This window comes from Leptonotus elevatus, chromosome 15, assembly GCF_054856555.1.
Source record: "Leptonotus elevatus isolate MCC_2025b chromosome 15, RoL_Lele_1.0, whole genome shotgun sequence".
NCBI lineage: Eukaryota > Metazoa > Chordata > Actinopteri > Syngnathiformes > Syngnathidae > Leptonotus > Leptonotus elevatus.
Genome location: NC_141253.1, coordinates 5,026,752 through 5,052,051, shown reverse-complemented (window position 1 = coordinate 5,052,051; position 25,300 = coordinate 5,026,752). Strand labels below are relative to the sequence as shown.

Below are 25,300 nucleotides of genomic sequence, written 5' to 3'. Positions count from 1 at the left end.
GACAGTGCCTATAAATATGGTGGAGATCACAGGGGCACTTAATGCAGGGGTGGGCAGACGCCTTTTTACCAGTGCGTCTACAACATCTTAAAAAGGTTCTGTCGTGTCATATGAAACCAATAAAAAAGAAACCCCCCAAAAAAAAAAGAAAATACTTCCTCCCCGACGGGGGAAAAAGCCTGCGCGCCAAGACACTTCAGTCCTCCTTTTGCTTTATAGGCACGCTCATGTCACATTCTTTTTCCTTGTTGTTGTTGTTCTTGTGATTTATTCACCTTTCTACCTTTATCTTGCGCTAGCTCTTACCCCCTCGCAAAGGGTGGTGAGGGTGGTGGGTGGGTGGTGGGGGCGGACATTTTTGGAAAGAACTCACTGCTGATTCATGATTCGAGTGAATGAGGTCAAAAGCAAATGGGAGGAGGGCAAATTTGTTATATTGTTGAAGCGATTATTCTGAAACCTACTGACCACAACATTAGGTACACCTGCACCAATATTGCCAATAGCATTAACCAAGGCCTACTCAAATTATTGTATGTTTATGGATTGTATGCTTTGCAGTGGTACAGATCTGCACTGCAACATACTGTGAGCTATTGCAAAATTGTTGCCAGTTTCAGCCATGCACAGCATTGTGAACTACATAGACCATGATACTTTGCGCCGCTTAGCCAATAGGAAGCACATTTTACAGAGTGATTCAAGATGGTGGCATGGATTTTGCAAAAAAAACTCTGAGGCTGAGATTACTTCTTTTTTTTTTTTTTACAGTTTCGTAAAAATAAATATAAATATCGCCAACCTACCCACAATATTGTGATAATTATCATACTGTAAGGTTCATATTGTAATAATATAATATATATCCCCAGTACAGTATTTAGTACGGGTGTGCATTTCTCCAGTAAAAAACGATTAAATACGTATCTCAATACATGGGATTCTATACGATTCAAAAAACAAATATAGATAAGACAGGATAACACAGACAGACCCCTAATATTCAATTTCTACTTGTGTCCTCCCATCCTCAAATATCACAATAATCTGTTCGGATGTGATATTCTCTTTTAATTTTGAGCAGTTAGCACCCGCTAACACCAATGGAGAGGTTACCTCGCAGTGGAAAAGGGTCCTGACTGCGGCGATCCTGACTTTGGAGATTGGCTCTCTGTCCAACGAACATTACAAAAATACATTTTTAAAAAAAAGCCTTTAATCGGGCCGCAGCCTGCTAATGAACACGGGCCGGTGGAGGAGGCCGAGAGGAGAGGCAAAGAAGGAAGGCAATCTCTGGAAATGATTACAGACTCATTTCCTTGTTTATCCTGCCTTTGAAAAGAGAAGGAGAGGCCCCCTCCTCCTCCCAACCCTCCATCCCAATAGGCCCTCCACTTATTGTGTCAAAATCACTGCATGCCGCCCCCCCTCCAAACTCCCATCGACAGCACCCGCCAGAAGCCCCCATTGGTCCATCCTTAATCACTCTCGCTCCGTGCTCTTTCACTTTTGCCCCCATGCTTTGGAAGATTTGTTTCACTCTTTCACTCAACTATTTCGCTCTTTCTCCGCGTCCCCCTTTTCTGTTGTGCTCTCCCCTATTGTGGAGTTGAGGGTCCCACTTGTAAACAATTTCCCCACAAGATCAAGCTGGGTCCCCCCCGTCCCCTTTCATAGAGGGGCTCCGGCCCGGCCAGGCCCTTGTCTGCCTCAAGTGGCCGAGCTGGCTGGGCTCGGGGTTAATGGTTGGAAATCTCCAACTAACCTCTCCAGCAGCTGGCTCCAGAGAACCCTCATTCTCATCTTATCCTTCAGCCATCCCTCCCCTTCTTTTTTTTTTTAAGCCCCCTCCTCCTCTGCCAACCCCAGGAATTTTTTTTTTCTAACAGAAATCTGGCTTTTCCTCCATTGCGGCTCAAGGCCGGAAGAAAACCAAGGAGCATAAGTGAAAATGGGGCTGTAAAGCTCAACTCCCCCCCCCTCCCACACACACACAACCCCCACTTCCACTGGCCCTCCTCCTCTATTTCCCCTCTCTCTACGCTTGTCTGCTAAAAGAGAAGAATAAGAAAAGAACCTCCATTGGACATGTCTTTCATTTTCAAACACGGGTTCAAAGGCACTGGGAGATTTGGGCCCTTTTGTGAGAGCTGGAGGGTAATGACAAGAGGGGCGGAACAACGTCCAATTCCAAACAGCTTCCTGGCCTATTCCGCGCGGACTTTCCCCGAGCCAGCCGAGGCCTAATCAAGGCAAATCTACACGAGCTGCAGAAAAGCTGTTTCCAGTCCTCAAGTGCTCAAGTAGCGCTGGAGTGGAGGCTGTCGGCTGACTGCTGAATCGCGCCGTCTGCCTCTTTAGCTTCGGCGGCAAACACATAAATGGAAGGTCAACATCCCCACCGGATTTATAAGGGAAATGGTTCCATCATTAACACAAACAATGTATTATCACAGACCACTAGCACTATTTTTGCACGGAGGAATAAAAGGCGCTTTTTCCATATAATTCAAAAAAATACAGCGGACCAAAGTAAATCATTGTGCCTATTTTTCCATCCATCCGTTCTCTGTGCCTAGAAAGCTATTGTTAAAATGACGCACATAAACAACTGATTATTTTGGAAGTCCCCTATATATGGTCTTTATTATCAATAACAGGAAAAGATTAAACTTCATTACTAATTGGACATTTTTGGACGTAGACAACCACAGAATATCCCTCTGGGGATGATAAAAAAAAATTGTTTTTGAAGTTTTAATATTTAGGTCAGATCAAACTGATAACTGTCTTTTGAGTTACAGTTAAATAAATTAAGTATTTCCCAAATTGGTGTGTAAATGTCAATGCTGACACTGTGCCTGTTTGTTAAAAAGTAATTATAGAATAGGCAATTTCATTTTACTATTTCACACAATTTTTTTTTAATGTAATATTACAACATTATTAGTTCAATATCACTAAAAAAGTGCCTTTGGTGTCCTCCTAAGAATCATTCAGTCGTCAGAGTCTCTGAAAGTATGTTTCATTCATTTCTTACCCATTTTTTTTCTATTGGATGTGTGTTTTGTTTTTAACATGATTTTATTAAATTATGAAGAAAACCTCTCAAGTTTTCACTAACACTATTACCAGTATTATGAATTCCTCATAATAGGCCCAAACAGTGGATAGTTACACTTTTTACTTTTCATCATATTACCCATAGATGGTTAGACAGATATAGATATAGAGAGAGAGAGAGAGAGAGAGAGAGAGAGAGAGAGATACGCACACACTATTACCTCTCCCAACCTTAAATTTAGCCATCAAAACACCGTGTTTGTTTTAGAAAACGTTTCGAGTGTGCGAAGTGACCGCACGACCAAAGTGAAGCGTGACACCCTCAGACATGCAGATGCCCCGAAGAGACAGGTGACAAGCTCCCATCATGCCTCATCTCGCCACCGCCGTCGCGCCGGTGACACACTTCATTTGGCCCGGCAAGGAAACGTTTAACCTAAGACGAGGTTAGAGAGATGCTCTAAAGCAAGTCAACTGCAATGCAAACACATATATATATATATATATATATATATATATATATATATATATATATATATATATATATATATATATATGTGCACACGCACACACACATATAAGATATATTGAAATAAATATTTACAGTATATAATTACAAAAATGTTAAATGATATATTACATTTTTGCTCCTGGTGTAAACATACCCAACACATGCACGCCTGAAAAAATATGCACTGGCTTCAAGCATCAAAATGAAAATATACACAAATAGCAAGTAAGACAAATTTAAATATGCCTACACGCACACACACACACACGCACGCACACACACGCACACAGGCAGGTGGTCCCAGGCCATGAGCACTGATGAGGAAGATGTTGGCCGACATGCCCCCAAAGAAAGAATTTGCTGTTGTCCTTCATCACACCTACCTGTTTTCTTCACACATGGCTTCCTCCTCCTCTTCCTCTTTTCTGGGGCAGCACGAGACGCCTTCAAGACAACCCCCCCCCACCCCCACCCCACCAGGTCTTCTCTCTCCATCTCTCCTCGGTTGCCAGCTCACATTGTCGCCCTTTTCCCACCTGCAAAACACAAACAAACGTCCCTCCTTCATCTGTTCTCCAAACAAAAAATAAAAAAAAACAAAGCCCTCCGCCTCGCCTACACCCCCCACCCCCACCCTCGCTCCCCACCCCCGTGCCATCAGTGCTGTCCAGCTTTTCACTTACAATTAGCTTTGCGGCCCTTCGCACTCGTCAACTGTCGTGAGTTTAGCACCCAGTCATGAGGGGCCTTGACAGATCAAGCTAAGGCACCCTGACACCACTGGTGTGAAAGAAGATTCTAATTCCGGATAATTAGCTGACGAGAGCATGGTAAGGGGTTGGGGGGGCAGTGACGTGTGTGTGTGTGTGTGTGTGTAGTAGTGGTAGTGGTGGTGTGGGTGGGGGTGGGGGTGGAGGGGGCATCTGAGGCAAAGTGGCACAGTGTGCTAAGCACTTTTTGTCAGCTCAGTGTTGATCCCTGTTCTCTCTTGTTGTCAGTCTTCTAGATTTCAATCTTCGTTGGGCAACTGACCTCATTCATTAGAATTTTACAAGAAAATCACAGAGATTAAATGGAGCAATTATGTAACATGACTGGCGGATTATTAGGGCTTCCACACAGAATATAATAGGAGGAACCGTAACTGACTAGATGCGTAACTGCATTGTGCAGAAGACAAACACAAACACAAACACAGCGTTGTTCAGCCTTTGGTTCGCATAGATTCAGGCTGGCTAAATGTTAAAAAAAAAGAAAACATATTCACCACTCTATATATGTTTTATATTTATTTTTTATTTTTTTTTATTTATTTAAATTTTTCAAAAAGAGCTCAGTATTGTTCATTCGGTAATGTCATCATCATTGCTCTTTTTATTTTTTTTATTTTTTTATTTATTTATTTTTTTATAATGGGGAGGTATACTGCATTAAAAAAAATGCATGTCTTAAATTTGACACAAAACTATTTCAAATGTATCCACAAAATCTCAACACGGAACAATTAGCTATGAATCTATTCTTGAGTATATTTTTACACTTATTTGTATACTACAATATCTTTAATCAGGCTACTTTAATTTACCAATGTTTGACATGTTAATATGTGAAGCATAATGCATTGAGATCTGAGTTCTGATCAGATCATGTGATAGGAAATCGGGGCCGCTCACATAATTTCCAGTTAATCAGTATTGAATGGAAAGATCGGGTATTTTTATTTTCTTAAATTTTAAGGTAAGGATTTTGCCAACTGGAATAGCAATAGCTTCGTTTTATACTAAAAAGACGTGAAGCCAAAAACCACTTCCACTCGAGTGCTTGGATTCCACAAAAATGCTTAATCAAGCTGAAACATTTTATGAATATACTGTCACATTCAAAATGGACAATAGGTTTTGAGTAATATTTCAAACTTCCAAACAAAAAGCTAAATTCACACAAAATCTATGATAACTCTCTTAAAAGTTAGCATTATGGAGCAGAGCGTGCGTTGCCAAACACTCAACGCACGCTCGCGGCCTCTGCGTTTCGACAATGCGGAACATCTTAATCGCGTCATTAGCACAGCATAAAGCAGGCTCGGCCTTTAGAAGACGGGACACGCCCGGCCGGCACAAAGATCGTCGCCGTGCAAACACACAATGATGAAAAGAAACGGACGCCAAAAGCAGGTGCAACTAGAAAGCGAAATTAGAGCGCTCATCAGAAGCGATAGTTCATGCTGCGGTTTAGGGTGTGAAACACATCGCGTGTTGTGTATGCTTTTGTGTGCGTATGTTAAACCCAGTGCACACACCTCTTAATGGCCGAGTCGCCAGCACCTGCGCTTACACAAAGACGTAAATACATCATATATTTACACATTTGTCTGACCTGCTGATACACGTTACCATCCAGACTTTTAATTTGAAATCTTAGCATCAGTGGCATGTTTACACACCTTGACTTGGGATTGCCCCAACTTACGAGTTTTTCATGTTACGAACTATCGCTTGGTGGACTTTGCTTTTGTGTGACGAGCAAAAATTCTGAAATGCCGCCACTCGAGTGAGGTGGGGAACTGATGTGGTGAATGTGGGCAGGAGCCAATTCAAAGCTACCAAAAGCTTCAACCTTTTTCATGTTGAAACCAAATGTGCGGAATCAAGAACAATAAGAGCCGGAAAAACATGTATTAAAAGGGTCCAAATTACCTGTATTTAATGTTAAGTCCAATTACAGTAAAAGCATTGGGGTGATTCACTTCTTAAACGAGACTCCTCAAGTAGGATTTTAAGGACTTTATCCAGCACCGTAAAGTTCTACTACATTCTAATAGCAAAGAGCTCCATTTGCAGATGAAGCTCAATGCTTGATTACCGTTTCATGAGTTTTGACACATACATATAGTCCAACAAAATTGGCATCATTTTTTTCTTGGCAAACAGTGCGTTGTCACGGCAACAGTGTTTGGCAAAATACAAAGCTTTGAAAAATTCAGCTCAATAAGTGCCTACACTCAACAGTTGGGTAAGAAAAAAAAAGAAAAAGAAAAAAAAAAAGAACAATTTCGGTCACAATTTCATGTCAAACATGGACCGATTGACTACTTGGGTCAATTTGACCCAACTTTCTGGGTTATTTTGCACAAAACAAACACCCCAAAATTGGGTCTTTTTATAAAATAACCCAAAACAATTAAAAAAAAAATAATAATAAAACAATTTGAGAAAGTAGTTGATCGGTCCATTTTTGGCCCAAATTGGATTGTTTTTTGTTTGTTTGTTTTTTATCCAACTATTTATAAAGTGTACCATTAACCACTACTTTTCGGGGTGGGTTTTTCATTATGACAGCCTGTCCCCTCGGGTTGTTTTGCAGGTTATTCATTTTGACCCAATGATGCACCGGCCCTTTTTTTTACCCATCTTGGTTTATTTTTGCCCCAACTGTTTTTAAAGTTAAAGTACAGTACACAAATAAATAAAATAACCCACAAAACAAACCAACAACAAAAAATGGGTTGGTTTGTGGATTATATTGTACATTTTGACCTAAATATAATCAATTAACCCATAAAACAACTCAATGTTTGGGTTGTTTTTTTGGGTTATTCATTTTGACCCCAGCTTTTTGGGTTAAGTGAATAAACCAAAACGTTGTGTCGGTCCCTTTTTGACCCAACTGTTTTTAGATTGTATGGGAACCACTGCAAATAGCATGCAAATCTGACCAAGCAGACACGGTGGGGCTATAGACATACACGTATGTACAGTACATGGCCAAATGTATCGTCTCACACTGACACATGGATACATACAGTACATGATTGTGCAGACATGCAGATATAAAAGCACATACACACATACGTATACACACGCACACACACTGCCAGGGAGCCTGGTTGTCTTGGAGGTAGTCTTGACTTAATGTGGGCTTAATGCAGTGTGACATGTGTGATGTCACATTCTTTGCACCACCGGCTGCGTTGTTAATGGCCATTAGAGGCTTGACGAGAAGCTCTGATTGGTGTGGCGGCACAATGTGACCCAGTGTGTGTGTGTGTGTGTTTACATGTGTGTGCAGTAGCACCTATGTGTTGCTCCAAATGGCGAGCCCACCAATCGAAAGCCAGACGGTATAATTTCAAAAATCTCATCCAAATATGTCAAATCTGGCTCACATGACTAACTCATGGAATCCTCCGCCCGCACTCCCACCATCCATATCAACACATTTCGCCAGTTAACCAGCCATGCATGTCTATATATCGTCAGGCTGTGACCCCAACAGTTAAGCCCGGCGCCGGGGCCCCCCTCTTCATGTGTTTGGAGTGGGCCCATCCAACCATGGCCAAGGTGGGCCCCAGCCAGTGGCATGAGCCAGACAACGGGCAGGAGCGATGGTTTTGAAATGATATCTATTACTTTTAGTGACAGCGGTCCCGCAACGCCCGCCTTGACGCTGCCGCGGACTGACAAGCTGAGCAGAGTGACGCTGATGGCGGCGGGCACAAATCACAATCGCTTTACTGCATCGGCGCCGCCACGCTCTCCCTTAACCCTGACCCCAAACCTCTGCTCTCCCCAAAAAACTTCAAGATCTGAGAGGTGCGAAGGAGGGAAGGCTGGGGGAAAGTACGAAAAAAGTGAGGAAGGTTCAATAACAGCCAACAGAGAAGGGGAACCTCAACATAACATAAGTGCCCAACTCTTGAGTAGTCACCAATACCAAGTACCGATACCACTAGTACTTTTGATACATATCAATTATTAATTTATCATTTCCCAAATATATGACAGATCATTTTAAAGAAAGACCTATTATATTCCAATATGGCATTTTCCCTTAAAATTGGATAAAAGTCATGGCAATGTTCTATTCTTCTACTTTCTTATTTCTAGTTCCTGATCATAAAACCGCCACAAGATGGCAACCAATACTGGTACCCGCTGCCATCGTGAGTACCGATACTGGGGAATAAGGCTGGGTATCGGCACTTGCCCATCCCTACAACTCAGCATGTGTTACAAAGAGATATTGTTAGCCTAATAGCATAATTGCCCAAGTTGTTTTTTAACTTAATGTCTCAAAATTAATCATAAAAAAATGCCAATGTGTCAGCTAAAAATAGTGTTGTTGGTTTTTTAGGTCTCTTTAGATTCACAGTTATTCAGGTCATAGTAATCCGCAAAGGTTGACTCAAAAAAACAGCATTGCTGAATTTAGGGCTGAAATTATTTTGATATTTGATTAATCTGGCAATAACTATTTGGATTAATTGATGAATCAGAAAAAAAAAACATGTTTTCATTTAATTGATAACACTGATTTATAAGTGTAATTTGGCAGATTGGTGATGAAGTGCTGCATCTGCGAGTGAAAATAAAATCGAAGCTTTGGCTGCAATCGTCATGGTAATAAAAGCCATACCCTTCATTATGGGCGGGTTGTAGCTCGTTTGCATGCGACAACACCGCCTCCTCAAAACAGGCTACTTTCAGGTCGAAAAAAAAAGTGAAAATGTTGCTGTAATTCTTGAACAGTATGACATTTTAGACACATGGGAGCAGTTTTAAATTATGAAAAAAGCATGTGTCTCATTCAACATTAACCAGCTGTTAGAAGAAGAAAAAAATCGGCACTGCCCATTGTTCTGGTTGAGATATCCTTGAACTGCTTAACATTTCGAGGCCTGTCTTCAAATGTTTGCGTTAAGCAACAGCATTTATTCATTTTCAGTATCAAATGGATTCATTCTGGTCTCGTCTCGCACGTGACGGAGCGAGGATATACCGTAACGCTCGGCTTTCCGTGCAGGGGGAAAAGAAAACAGACGGCGAGATTTCTTCTTGAGAGTGAGAGCAAAGTTCCGCATATGTTGAGAAGGAACCCGCGCCACTGCAGAGAAACTGCTTAATCCCGGATGTGTTGACATTTCTAGCCTTTGGAATACTGCTCATTTCCACCTAGAACTGAAAACATCTTAGGGTGCAGGAAATTAAGGCTGATCCCGTCTAATACGCAGCCTTAACTTTACATATCCGCTCAGGAATCCACTTGAAAACTTTGCAATTATTGGGCAAAAAAGTCATGTTTTACACAACCCTGGATAGTAGGATAAAGAGCTAGACAAATGTGATATTGCTTCTTGGTGCGAAAGGCCTTGAACTGTGACTTGATACTAACATGCAACAAGAAATATGGTCCTTTCTTTTTCAAATAATAAATGCACTTCAACTCGTCGGGAAATTAGGGGGTAATAAATTCATGGTTAAAAACGAATCTCCCAAAATAAAAAATAGGACAGGATATATTATCAAGGTACATAAAATCGACGATGATAACAAGAAATCATATTTCTGATGTTTGAAAAAAGCGGTAGTGAGCAAAGTTTTCCAGCCAGATTTAAATATATTCCAACAGTTTGAGCCGATTTCTGTTCTTCAGGAAGTGTGTGCCACAGTTGAGAAGCATACAAATAGAATGTTGCTTCACTTTGTTTCGTTCTGCTTCTGGAAACACTCAATAAGTCGCACCCGAAGACCGGAAGAGACTGAAAGGCTCAAAGGGAAATTGAATATATTTATGTTATTCAGAGCCAAGACTTCTTATTCTACTCGTACTGTACGCGACTCAGCAAGATTCTGGAATATTAGTAGTTTTTAATAGAAGAAAAAGAATATATGACTGTGAGTATGGTTCTGTTGAAATAGGCATTGTCTCAACAACTGCTAGCATCGCTGAGTTAAATGTAACCCAAATCGTGAGAATAGCGACCCGAGCACTGGTTCCAAAAGCAACCGAGCAAATGCTGGGTTATCGATATCCAGTGTCTTGGGTCTTGCAGATTTGAAGCTTTTGCTCAAACAAGGGGTAAAAACGACCCACGCTGATGAGTTAAAGCTACCAAGAAATGATTACCATGTCATCACTATAGCTGTGGTTAAAAATAATGCTAATTTTGTTACCAACATTTTCATTGGCACAATTTTTACACCAGATAGCCTACGTGACCCAACCCACCCATTTGTATCCAGACCCAACTGTATGTTACCGTTCACCCTCACTGGGAGTAAATTGACTTCAACACAAAACTGCCCCAAATGGTGACCAGCTTCATTTCTTCAGCCTGCCCAAATCCAAACTTCAACCCAATATGCTGGGTCAAAATAATGATCCCAACTTTGGGTAAAAGTAACCCAATCTGCTCAAAATCCAAAGCTACCCAACGAGCGGGTTAAGGAAACAACAGCATTTCTTGTGTGTAACTGTTTGAATTAGCATGTCAATGGTATTTTCCATTATATGTTAGCATTAATTTAGCAGGCCGTTATTAGGGCAACGTTGTTTAGTTGCTTCAAATGCACAATATGTAATTATCGATGTTATTCAGTATGCTTGGTTTGACCGAAAACTTCAACTGGGAGTCGCACTAAAATCTTTAACTCAACCTGCCAGCTCAAAAAAATGAATTACCCAACTGTGGGTAAAAGTAATCTGCCCAACGATTGGGTTAAGAAGACAACCCAGCATTTTTGTGTGTGTGTGTAGTTGTCAGCATTAGCATGGCAATAGTATTTTCCATTGTACAGTATCTTAGCAGCAAGTTGGCGGGCTGGGGATGGCCGGGTTCTCACACCAGGTATCGGTGTTAGAGACTGCTTTATTTCAAGGTATCGGGGACTTGCGACGGTGATCGATACCAGTTTCAGCTGCACTCTTGTGGCCATGATATGATCAGACACTAAAAATGAGAAATTAGAAGAATAAAAAACTTCAAACATAAAATTCCATGCAATTTTAAAAGGTAAAATGCTATATATTTTTTTAATGCTATATATATATATATATATATATATATATATATATATATATATATATATATATATATATATATATATATATGTTGTTGTTTTTTTACATTTGATGTATCAAAAGTAGCAGTGGTATTGTTACTTGGTATTGGTATTTGTGACTACGGCACCACTGTCTATGTGTAAAGCCAACACATATACAGACACTGACACACCGCCATAGATGAAGACGATGACGGTGGATACAGCAAGCGTGTCTGACTTTGTGTGTGTGCCAAACCAACACACTATCAAGCATGGAAGCACCAGCAGCACACAGCTCGTCAGAGGGAGAAAAGAGAGGTAGTGGCGCCCGTTGAGCTGAAAGGCCTCTGGCCACCATGCCAGCACGATCTCTTCAGCACTTTAGGACCCCCCGCCGCTCGCCGCATCCTCGCCTCTCCCGCCGCCGCCGCCGCCGCCGCCTCCTCCCGCCCCCCGCTACCCGCGTTTATTTCTGTCAGCTTCCATATTCTCGTCTTCACAGCGCGTTTGCCCCTTCTCACAAGACATTTCTAGTCCGAGCAGAAGGGCGCGGGCACCCCCGGTAAGATGGTAAACAGGCACACCAGCTTCTGCGGGGCGGGCTCCGCGGTGGCACTCGGGGCCCGGGGACACGTCGGGTTCAGACGCTCTCCTTATCTTTATTCTCTACAGGGACGATCAGCGGGGCTGTTAGGGCCCTGGTGTGACACCGCCTGTCCCAAGCGATACGCCAACACGGGCACCCGGCACTCCCCCCCCGCAGTCGTACGGCCTCCATATGCGCACATCACTACAATGAGGGTCCTTCAGTGAAGGCCCCGGCTTTCCTGATATCTACGATATTATCTGGAAAGATTTTTTTTTGCCAGCGGAGAGCAACAAAAGGTCAGGGGAGCGTTTGCTGATGGTGACCATGATAAACACAATGGGCCACAGCACGACGACCCGGCAGCAGTTGTCATGGAACACACAAAGCATAGCGCTGTCCCAGGACTGATGTAATTTCATTGAGATTAATAAAAAAATGTTTTATAAGGACAGGAGCGTGTGGGGAAACGTGAAATTGCTTTTCATTGAAGTTGTTTTTTTTTACTGCTTTTCTTTATATTTATGTTCCTTGGACAAACAAGGAGGCTATAACCTCCATACACGGTCCTTACCGTTAAATTATTACGTACGTATGAATTAAAATGCACTATTAACTGCAAATGTACAAATGCTGGTGAAAGGGTCCAACAAACACACTTTCCCGCTCTCATGACACAACAAACGTTGTGCTGCGCCATCAATAGTAACCTAATAATCATAATAATTAATCTCATATCTAAACCTATTTGATCTTATCCACCCCCCCGTCTTCCCGGTCGATGGTATATTCCAGTCTAAGCCTGACTTCCTGCCGTCTGCGCAGCATGCTGATGGTCCTCCGACGGACAATGTGGAGCCAGCCGTTGCATCTATCTGCACTCTAATGAGATCAGCGGGAGGGACCGAGGAAGGGAGGGCAATGATAGCTGACATTCTTGTAGCGTCTCGAGACACATGCTAGCGGGGGTAACGGCTACATGCAGTCCATAATGACCCAGCCCACGGTGCATGTAGCTTAGCGCAGATAATTGCGTAAGGCAATGAAGGCAAACATGCAATCGATGTGACGCACTGTCTGTGTTGGTGTGTTTTTATTGCTTGGTCGCCGTAGATAGATATTAAAAGTTGAAAACCCAAAGCGAGCTTGTTTGTGTTCAATTAAAGTGTACTTTCGAGGGATTATGTCATAATTTTGTGCTGGCTTTGTTTCTCCGCATTGTAATTACATTCAGGTTACAGGTGTCTAAGGTGAGGGAAAGTCCTTCGTTGCACACAAAATACCTTTTCCGACATTAGGTACGATACGGTAGTTGTGACATGAGTGACCCAGTTTTTCACAATACAAGCCGATATATTGCCACCTCAAGGATAATTACAATGTGCATATTGAAGCATAACACGGCATAGCATTGCTTTTAAAAAAAAAAGTCACGTTAGCTTAATGCTAACACATAATGGGAGAAGCGGTAGACTCGCTCACGAATAGCACTGGTGTTGCGGTGTTCAAACCCGTTCAACAACCGATGTTTGAACCCAAATGATGGCGCGACATGTCGACAGATAATAGAACAATACTCACACAATAAATGTTTTAATCATTGGTGAACTCATTACTTTTTTAGATTGTATTTAATTATGTCATTACTGTAATTGTGTATACATTATTACAGAGTAGTATGTTTCTTATTTAAGTTGACAATTAATTTTTTGTTGGTTTTTTTCTGGGAGGCTGGAATAGATTAATAGCAAGTGTGGTCACGGAACCAATTACACTACTTACAATATTATTATTAATCATAATATTAATATTCGGCGGCGATCGCGACTGTAGACTCCAAGCACAACAATTCAATAAGTTCATTTCATAACAATCTGAAAGCTGTCAATGAAAACAGCGCATTGTTGGCCTTGCATAGATTGCATTGGATCCGACTATACTGTGCAAGTGGTTATAATGTTGCCATCGGTTGTTTGCGCCATGGCGAGTCCACTGTATATAGAGCATATCAGCGTTTTGTGTTGTTTATGTCAGTTCTCATCACCAAAGTGCTTGGGTTGTGTTATCGAAAGATCACAGTTTGGGTTTGAATAAGCATTTTTTGTTAAGAGTCTGCAGCTGCAACATCTGACAAAAGAGCGGCCCCGACTAACAGCTGGGATCAAACAACTGCCTCCCATGCTAAATGTCCTTTTTGAGTTGCATGCCTGCACTGACGAATTGTCTAAAACCCCAAATCGGACATTCTGACAGCTAAATTTTCACATCTATTTTGCAACAATTGTTATAAATTGTAACCCTGCATGGAAGCCAAACCCTCCATTGAAACCTTACTTTAGTTACAAGTAACGTGTAAAACCCTTTACATGTTACCTTCGTATTATGTGCTAAAACGTCTTTATTTCTATTTCCTTGAGATTTGACACAATGTGCAACTGTGATGTGAGGTGGGGGGGGGGGGGGGGGGGCTAGGCATTTTGCGAGTAATTCTTTACATATTAGGATGTGCATGGCGCTTATTGAAATATACATTAAATACACTAACAAGATAAGTGCACTCGATTCAATACAATAGCTGTATTTGATTGATAGGTATAAAAATGTATTTTTGCTTTTTAACTATAGAATCTCATGCAGTCTGAAAGACTATACATGCAACTAAAAGCCTTGGTATTCATACACTATTTTGTGAATACAATTTGAGAAGGACGACGAAATAAGGCCGGTGTCCATGTGGCACAAATGGACTATGGTGACAAGTTCTTGTGACCTCCCCCCCCCCCTCCTCCCCCTCCTCCTCCTCCTCCTCCTCAGTCGCGTCCTGAACGTGGACCTCCAAAGCCTCCCCACAGCCAGCATTTTCTGGCAGGTCATAAAAGATAATTGTGTTGCCTGGGCTTTTTAAGAGTTAGCCAACGAGTTGCTCTGGGGTGGTCAAAAGGGACGTATAGTGTGTGCGTGTGTGTGTGTGTGTGTGTGTGTGTTTACCACGACAGAGACAGCGAGACTCGAGCCAGCCACCCAGTCGGCTGCAGATAAGGCATCCATCTAAAGCACCTCTCCAATTTAGGCTGCAAAGGATGGGGAGGAGAGGACTGGCCTCTTTGAGGATTTTGAATGATGCTCTGTGCAAGAGTTTGAATCCGGATTCACCTTTTCATCTTTGCGTGCGCGTGATTCTGTGTGTGGCCGACACTGGCCAATCTGCAGGGAGCCAATTGCCCACAGCCTCGACCCCTGCTTTAACTTCACGAGGTGTGCGCCGAGCTAACAGCGCCGCGGACCAGGAGCTCATAATGTGGAGCCAGAGGCACTTCGCCTGCCCGCCAGCCGAGGCCACACAGGTACATTGCGCCGCGGCGAGCGTCCACATGCATGCATGGGACCAAGTGGCGGAATTTGAGGGGGCGAGGGAGGGATATTTTCCAGTATAGTAGTAGCTCAGAGGCAAGTGAAAATTATACCATTCACACACACTACTGCACAGAGGTCGAACTCAAGGCACGGGGGCCAGATCCGGCCCGCCGCCACATTTTATATGGTCTTCTTGAGGTTAATTTGGGAAAATCTGCACAAAAATAACACAGAAATATTGCAAGCAAATTCTTCTTAACAAACCCATTTTAAGATACAGTGGTGCCTTGAGATATGCTGATCGGATGAAAATTTGAATACTCAACATTTTCACTTCGCAATAAGCAGCAATTTGGCAGATCGTGAACAATTCTTTCTTTTTCTTTTTTTAAGGAGGGTTAACATTGTTTACTTACAAATTGAGAGAATTAGACATGTATTTTAAGAACGAAAGGAACAACATATAGCTTTCAGATAGATAGATAGATAGATAGATAGATAGATAGATAGATAGATAGATAGATAGATAGATAGATAGATAGATAGATAGATAGATAGATAGATAGATAGATAGATAGATAGATAGATAGATAGAATTATGAAACATTATTTCTCTATACTGCTCCCGCATCACTCCTTTGTAAATATGAGATGCTAAAAATATGAGCCCCGACGACGGACACAGCAGACAGACTAAGGTCGCAATAACGTAATGTGAACGCTTACTCTAAAAAAAATTTGGATTTCACCCAAAAATCAGAATTGAGCATTAAGACGTGCAGTGTGAATGTAGCCTAAGAAACAGATGCTAATTAATTTTTTTGTCTGGCAAAAAGTAACTCCAAACTTTGTATTAAGGGATGCATAAACCACAAAATGTTACGTTGAGGTAAAAATTTTATTTCAGTGAACGGCTATACGAGTCATATCACGAAGTTTCTATTTTTGTAGTTTTTTTTTTACCATTTATAGCAAAGGCCAGTGTAGTACTACGTTGTGCCACAACATGCGGGTTCAGCATTTCTTTAATATTTAATAATAGGTTTGCTTTTAATATTTTAATATCTATGCTAGTTTCCGTTAGCCCATCTTTTGCCTTGAACGTTAGCAGTAAACTAGCAGACTTTCTTTAGACAAAGTTGAACATTTTGCTGTTTAAATATACGATGTTTCATTCTTTTGTAGTATGCTTTCTATGTTGTATCTGTGGGTGATGAGCAGGGGTTCAATGTAGATTGTTATGAATGTCTTCTGGCCCTTTCCCTCATATTAGCTGTGCAAACACAGACTTTTAGATGGTTAAAAAAAAAAAAAGCTTAAGTACATCCGGATTAAGTGCTTCAAGACTGACAAGACTTGTCGCCGCTTTAGACTAAAAAATATGGTTTATTTTAATGCACACACATGCAGTTGCTCAGAAAGCCTGTGTTTATTTATTTGCTATACGTTTGAACTTGCCCGTCTTGATGTTCTTGTGTTGTAAGTGAGTCAGAAAGCTGCCCGTTATTAAATCACCGGGGCTCTCCCGCTGGAGTGCGACTATCCTTCAGATCTATGGTAATACACAGCCCGGGGTGCAGGACAATTCCATTAGCGGTGGGCAGGGGCCGGGGCTGATAGCACTACAGATAGGATCCCCTCCGCCGTCCCGCCGCTTCCTCACGACAATACCTCTCGGCGGACTGGCCGTCTGCCGACACGGCCTCCGGTTTAATGCAGCTAATCAGCGCCGTTTGCGCAAATCGGAATACATGCGCTCGCCGTGCATGATGGGGGAGCACGCGGCACAATAGTGTCATCGGGATTGCAGGACAATGACTACCTGATGCTATTGTTAACATTCTGGAATGTCAGACAGGTTAAAGATATGGTTAGAAGTGTTTTTATTTTGAGTGACAACATTTTAAATAGGAGTGAAAAAAATCGAAAGGTTCTCATCAAGTCTTTGGTTCTGTTATTGTTGTCACCATGACAACCAAGCCACAAATGGCACCACGCTCAACTAAGGGGTTTGTATGAAAGAGAATGAATGAAAAAGGAAGTTAAATTACAAGGGGGGGAAAGCTGTAAATATACAAGAATAAAATCATACTGTTGTAAAAATAAATACAGCATTGCATAAAAAAAAAGTAAAGCTACAAGAATACATTGTAATTAATGTCATGGGGAAAATTCCATTTTCAAAATTTATTACTACAGAAGAGTACTGCTTAAGCATTTACTACAATGTTTTCATTTTTGTTCACTATTAGTAAATAGCAACTATCAAATTTGAATATTATATAATATGTATTACTTGTTATTGTAATAATTTGATTACACCCTTGTAGGTTTGAAATATTTCCCTTTTTTATATGACAGAATGAGGTGTAGGCTACGGTTGACCTTTTATCATGCATTCAAAATTTTTAGAACAAAAATGAAGCAACACAGGACAAAAGTGCTTCATTTCTTCAAGTCAATCAAGTGTATGATCAAATATTATACTTTGCCATCTAATTGATGATGAATTAGAAAAAATATTGAAGCCCAATCTCCATGTTTTTTTACCGAGTCCCCTACAAAGAGCTGAAGGCCAATTTCCTGTTTCAACTTGTACACTAAGCACACTTGAGACAATATGCAACACAAATAACAGCCAGATGTATGAAAATATTAATATCCTGATTATGAATATTACTAAAGCCCAAGTTAATATAACACAGGTTTGTTTGGGGGGGGGGGGGGGGTCAGGTCCGGGTTGTAAATGCCGCTTTGCGCACAGACGGGCACAGTTTACATTTGGGGGGAGTGAGCGAGAATCTGCCCAGCTTTGGCTAAAGCCTGCGATGAAAGCCCACCACTCTTATTTTTATTGTCCAATCTCCAGCAGGCGGAGTGTTGTGGGAACTGGAGAGAGTTGTGTCTGCTGTTTGATCACACCATGGGAGTCTGACCTGTCACTAAGTGGTGGCAAACATGGCCCACACACGGCGCAGTTAGCGGCCACGCATGCGAACGCTCATGAGCATATGTGCGCGCGAGTGCGCGTTTCTCCCCACACACACAGCGTCACATACCTCGCCAAAAAGAAGGCAGGTCACAACATGTCAGAGTGTTGAGGATCCATAATGGCCATTTAGCCTTCAACAGCTAATATCAGCACGGCTGATTTACAAGGAATCGGGATGTTTGCTCGGCGGCCCCGGGAGCTGCTTTCATCAGACCTGTTTGACGCGAGCTGCTGGGGATATACAGCTCAGGATGTAAACACATATACAAGAGTGTAATCATAAACCAAACAGCAATATTTTAAACGCTTTTAGGCTGTTTCCGTTGGGTTTCATACTACGTTTTGAACAGTAAACCCTGAGACTGCAATAAATTTGACGCAGTAAATAAGAGATAAGTCAACTCGAATTTTATGCTCTTTCGTCATTTGAAAATACTTTATATTTATAGAATAGAATTAATAAATATTCTAAGACAGAACCACCATGATGTGTCATGACAGTCTGTTTAATAATCCTGCTTTTGCCATTTGCCATATAATGCTATGAAGGAGATCCCTCAACCTAAAAAAAACCTACATTGGACACTGATCTCTCTGGGGTGGCCAGTTCTAAAGGTTCTTATACAAATGGACACGCCATAGATGACCTCAGGGTTATTTGTCACGGCACACTGAAAAGTGTGCCAAAATGCGATACAATTTGAGTAATTCCATTTGTATCCTTAACTATTGAATAGAAACTACGGCTGAAATGTTAATCAAATTTAAATCTGCATCGCAATTTTAGAATTGCCACACTGTGTCATTTTGCGGATCCGATAAATGACATCATTGACTGGTTGGCAAATTATGACATTACAACTGATTGGACTAGACTGCTTGTCGAAGTTTTTAGTAAGTTAGCAACTCTAATTTAGGTAGATGAACTTGTCTTTGATATAAATTTATGGTTAGTTTGCCTTTATTTTAGCACAATCTTTACCTATAAAACCAAAACATTTTTTGTATGATAAATCTAACATTGTCGATAGTAATACAGATTGATTTATTAAATTGCAAAAGGGAATATTGAGAGAAAATAAATATCACAAATACATTATTTTTCTAAATCCTTCAGCCCTATTAGAAACACAAACAACTGGACTTGACTGTCGTGCTTGTTGGGCTACACACACATGCGTCGGGTCTGGATGTGGTTACCAGTTGCTGGCAGCCAGGAGGATTGACGGCGCACCTCAGGGAGCGAGTCAAACTCCAAACGCTGTCACAAGCGATGACGGCAGCCAGCCTCGTGCACGTCGCCCACCACCACGATGCCACGGCAAAGCACCCTCAGCGGCAAGACAAGACGGAGATCACGCACCATGCTAGGCTAATAGCCACGATATGCCGCCGCCAGAGTCACGTCTGATTGCCGCTCGGCTTCGTGATCACTGCTGATAGGAGTGGTGGGGGGGGGGGGGGGGGGCAAGATGAGTCGGAGATGTCAGATTGCATATAGGCAAGGAGTCGACGTGTCCCCTCATAGCCGCTGAGGCAGACATCCGAACTTTGTTCATACCAGGGTTAAAATCTATTTTTTGTTTGTTATTATTTTTGCTTTGACCTTTGTTTAAATCTAGCTAGTTTTAATATTTTTTAAGAGTATTATTTTTTTTTGTATTAGTTTTTATTTTGAGTATTTGGTGAGTGCAAGATAACTAAATGTCACTTAGAATTGTTTATTAAAATATAATAAAGTATGATTCTCAAACAATTGTTTTGACCCTTCTTGTTCTTTAACCACAGATGTACAGCAATACTCAAATAAATAAATTTACAATGAACCACAAAAGCTCAAGTATGATAGTAATTGACAAAGACGAAAACAAAGGTCCTTTCCTAATATCACTATAATTACATGCAATTAGGCTAAATAGGTATTTCGTTACAATTTTCTGTCATTGTTTTGTTGGGGAAATTTTATACATCAGGAGTACTACTGGAATCGTTTTTTTGATATCGGTATCAGTGACCACTCAAGAGTTAATTACTCGTTCTGGTATCAGTATGAAAAAAGTGGTATTGACATGCCTAATAATAATAATGATAACTTTGATTATACGCATGAGAAATGTCAAAAATGGGCAACATCTTAGAGTCTTGACTTCACTTTGACGACAAAGTGTTGGGATGTAACACTCGGGTGCAAATGGAGGCTTTGTTTGTATGTTTGGTGCCTCTGTTTGTAATGAAGTAATGGTGTAAACATCACACACGTGAAGGTTTGACTGCAGACACACACTAGGGAGAAAATCATCTCTTTTGGTGCTTAAAGCTGGAATTCTTCAGCAGACCCACACAGTCAAACACACACTTTGCCCTTGTGACCAAATGGAGACCAGAGAGACATTGACATGACCCAGATAATAGGCCCAAAGTCTTGCCTCCACAATTTGATCAATTTGCAGTTTCCGTACAATCGCGGCACTGTGCTGTCCCCCGCAGCTAACGCGTAAGACCCCCCCCCCCACTCATCCCCCCCTTTCCTCCCGCCCCTCGTCCACCCCCCCCCCCATTCACCCGGCCACGCGGAGCCATCAGGAGCTCGCCGCAGCGTGATGCTTTGCCTTTCTCCCCTTTTCCCCCCAAATCACCACTAAGCCCGCCTGATGCCTGCTGCTGGGACACAAACGTGCGCCTGCTGCTGTCATCTCCGTGCAAAGCGCAAGGCGGGAAAGAGGGGAAAAAACGCTGACAGTTTGTCTTGTACCATATGCCACGTGGCAGTAAAGCCCAACTGATACGGCTGGAGTTTGGGCCACAGCCAAAGGGCTCTCTATCTTTCCTTTTTTTCTTTCTTCCAAGTATTCTATTTTCTTCTTCTTCTTCTTCTTCTTCTTCTTCTTTCGTGCATGTGCCTGTGTCTTGGGCGGAAATGTGAAACAAAATCACTGTCTGGCCCTCAGCAGGCTGGATTTACTGTCTGGCCCAGGCCAGCACAGAGAGCTGCTTTGATCGTTATTTGTGCAATATTTCAGCCAGCGAGGTGGCCACTGATAGTTGGAAGAGCTTCTCCACAGCTCCTGAGAGATTTGCGATGCTGAAAAAGACATGTTTTCCAACAACTACTTGAGTTTGCTACACTTTTTTCCCCCTTTTCAAAAGACAAGCAATATGTTGTTTTAGTATTATACTCAATCCAATAGCATGGGTGATTTGGGCTGAATGGCTACACCCTAAAAACTATGCATGTCAAAAATAACCCAATTTTGGTCAAAAATTGGACTGACTTGCTACTTGGGTCAATTTCAACCTACTTTGGGTTGATTTGATACAAACCCAACTTACTTGGGTTGTTTTCTATCCCCCCCCCAAAAAATAAGTAACCCATGAAAGCCTCACACAACTGGTTAGTGTGGCAAAATGGACAACTGGCTTGCTTGACCTGCTTCCTGGCAAACTGGTTAAAGCATTTTAGGACCTTCTATTTTAGATATTATTAATTTATCACTCTGCTTTGGCACTGTTCCAGTAGCTTTTAAAAACGCTGTTATTCAACCTCTATTTAAGTGACCAGACTTGGGCTATTTTTTCAGTGTTTTTCGAGTGAACCACAACTTATTCTTTCATCCCACTTTTTGGTACTATTAAATAGGCATACAAACCAGTGGTAAAGTATGAAAGTGATATTAAAAAAAAGTAACTCAAATTGGGTGAAATATCTAACCCAGCACTGGGTCCAAATGGGACTGGTCAATACTGAGTTATTTATACTCAGCGCATTGGGTTAAGGATTTGACCCAATTGCTGTCAAGATTTTAAATCCAACAAGCTAACAAAAATGGCTGTAGTAAATAAAAATTATTAAAAACACATTACAAAATGTATTTTTTTATGACTTGAATTGAATAGATTAATGGCATTTCTATTCATTTCAATGTGGAAAGATGTTTTGAGTTACTACCACGTACCACTACCACGTCAAAGAAATTCTCCGATTGTATTTTGCATCTATTTAATGTTTGTGAATCACTAAATTAGTATTAATTTATTATTTATTTATTTAATTAGCTTTGTATTCTTTTTTGTTTATTTTAGCGTTTTTTTTGTTCCATTCCGGAGGCGAGGGGGTCCTTACTTCAGCAATTGCCATCTTGCCTCCACCCCCTAAAAGTGCTAACAAGCCACATCAAGGTTATAAAGCATACTATGACGAACTGAAACTGGTCTGTGAAAACAAGGGGAAAGATAACGCAAAAAAAATTACATCAACAGTAACTATCGCCTTTCTAGGATGAAACATAAGCAGCCCCATTGTTGCTATTCAATGTAATAGTGCAAAGTGAAGCAAATTTGTTGCTGGTGATGTTCTTAACCCCTGAAGACCCCGCGTCCATTTGATGATTTTCTACGCTGCAGGAGGGAGGCCACGCACCCGAGGCCTAACAGCGGTTTTGGAATTAAAACCTTAAAACCATAAAACCTAAAAGGTGTTTCTTTTCTTTTTTTTCTTTTCCTCGGATGTGAAGAAAAGTGTGCGCGTCACTTCTATGATGCATTTTACACGCTCAATGTGATTTGCAAGGTATCAATAAATCTATTGTGTTTGATGCCTGCAGAGAGGCAATAAATAACAGAATCATCTGATTTGGGTTGTGTGGGCATAAAGTACTTTCTGTCTTTGACCTTAATCTAAGATCTTAAACACACATTGAAACGTCTGGGTTTTTCCATTTTTGTCAAAACAGTATGTACTGGTGACACAAACAGTCACACAGTAACAATCAGTTGTTCATGCTAAAATGTCTGTTAATTCTCCATAACATGGAGCTTTTCATTTTATTTTATTTTATTTTTTTATTAATATATTGCTTCATTTTTTTACATATTTATTATATTTTCATACTTCTATTTTTCATTTTTCAGATTCATACTTCATCTGTGACAAACGAAATTGTTTTTCAGGTTAAATGGTATCTCATTACAGTATAATTTTAAATAAAGTTTTGGAAGTCGCCCAAACATTTTTTACAATAATATGTTGTATGTGCCCCCACTAGTCTAAACACAACATTCTGATTAATATTGCATTTGCGGAATATGAATAACCCACCCATTTTAATCCATCTCAGGGGGCGGCCATTTTGCTACTAGATGACGACTGAAAATGATTTTGGGGGTGGCATATTATGCAAAGGTGCGGGTTAATTTTACGACATATTATTATTTAAAACCAATTTTTTTCCTAACACTCACTATTATGTTTGATTGTTTTTTTGTGTGTGCTATATTTCAAACACTGTAGGTGCTACTGTAGTTTTCACCTAAAAACAACAAACGATAACAGCTGATGTCAAGCCAGTCTCGTAAACATACTGTCTTGTCATTAAAACTCCAAATTGAGCCATCAATAAGGTTAAATTTAGCATTAACATTTAACTTTGACCATTCCACATGTGCTGTCACTCAACACCAAAGCAGAGATTTAACGCCTTCGGTTGTTGCTAAACTTCCGACGGAGACCAAAGTGGTCACCGTTCTCGCTCTGACAGTCTCCCCGCCCCCTCGCCTTTAAAGAGGCCAGTGCAGGGGGGGGGAGGGGTTGATTAGAGGAATGACAGGTGAGTGACAGACGCCTTGAGGAGGACGAAGTGGACGGGGTTGGCGGAAGCGGGGGCGGGGGGGTTGTGAGGGGACAGCGTGCGAGGTGCAGCAAGGAGCCATGGGTGGAGAGATGCCAGATTGGACCCTTGACGCACCTTGATGGCACTGGCAGGCAGATGTGACACAGGTGAGGGCCGGCGTCGGCGGAGCTGGCGGGCTCCTCACAGCTGTTTATTTGACCCTGTGAGACAGGTGCACACGCAGGACGCCCAAAGTGGAAGCACGCGTGTCAATTTGCACACACGCCAGCATAAACACAAGGTGCTTTTCTTGTGTTTTTTGTACAACATAAATCTTTAGTTTGCTGAATTAGGAGTTGGGATTCATCTCATGTATCTTCTTCTCTTATTATCAACGATTTTTGTTTTGTTTGATAATTGTAACTTTCTCATTTTGGGGAACAGCGTAGGGAAGGTTTTATTTTGAACCCTAATGCAGAGAACAAAGACTGTAAAGGCCTGGATGGATGGATGGATGCCATATTTTCTGCAATTGTGGCCACCACTCTTAATAGACGGCGTGAAATCATCATCTGCTTAAATAAACAAATGTCATCTCAAATCAAATACAAACAACCGCATTTGAAATAAACACCTTACCCCAATGAATGGATGCATGGATGGCTTACTTCCTAAAATAGTGGCCTTACTCTTAATGAATCCTGAATGAATCGATAGATCAATTACATAATTCTTCAGACAGCAGTGTCAAACAATTCAATTATTAAACACCTTACCCATAATAAATACTTGACAAATGGATAGATGGAGCATATATTTCCTCAAAAAGTGGCTTCTGCTCCAATATTCACAGTACTTTTGAGCAAATAGATGCCTCACCTCAAATAGATTAGGAATTTACAACGTATTTGTACTCTCACTGTATGTACTCTGTATCAAATTTAAAATGTAGCTTAATGAATGCCTTACCCCAAATAAATGATTACTAAATAGATAAATGAATCTGCTATTTTCTCAAAGTGACTTCTGCTCTAATAGATGCAGTGCACCAATTAATAGCCCACTTAAGCAAATAGAAGCCTCAAATAGACTAATAGTTGCCTCCTTTAGAATGTATTTGTACTCTAATAAATTCCTCACCCCTAATAAATGCTGGATGAATCGATGACACATTTTCTCAGAAATTGGCCTCTGCCAAATAGACTCCCTGTGTTAGCAAATTAAAAGTGGCTACTAGTAGCATAACTTACAATGCAACTTAATATAAAACGCCTTACCCCTAATAAAATGCTGGATGAATTAATATAAATTGGATATATTTCCTCAAAGTGTCTTCTGCTCCAATTGACGCTGTGCAACAATTAA

The 25,300-nt window shown here is 41.2% G+C and overlaps 1 protein-coding gene and 1 long non-coding RNA gene across 5 annotated transcripts in view; both read right to left on the bottom strand.

Annotated features, from left to right (window-relative positions):
* LOC147161695 (uncharacterized) overlaps window positions 1-4,069 on the bottom strand; it is a 129,041-nt gene extending 124,972 nt beyond the window's left edge. The window contains exon 1 of the long non-coding RNA XR_015097293.1: window positions 3,958-4,069. This is a non-coding gene — a long non-coding RNA (uncharacterized LOC147161695). The remainder of the gene's footprint in view (window positions 1-3,957) is intronic.
* Window positions 4,059-25,300, bottom strand: part of LOC147161694 (uncharacterized) — an 86,411-nt gene continuing 65,169 nt past the window's right edge. Inside the window, exon 4 of one of the 4 annotated variants that reach the window (XM_086095990.1) lies at window positions 4,059-4,110. In XM_086095990.1, coding sequence (XP_085952116.1) covers window positions 4,088-4,110 — 23 coding nt within the window. In that variant the 3' untranslated portion in view covers window positions 4,059-4,087. Of the gene's footprint in view, window positions 4,111-19,617; window positions 19,763-24,016; window positions 24,157-25,300 lie in introns of those variants that run through there. The other 3 variants (XM_086095985.1, XM_086095984.1, XM_086095986.1) reach the window with 3 other exon arrangements.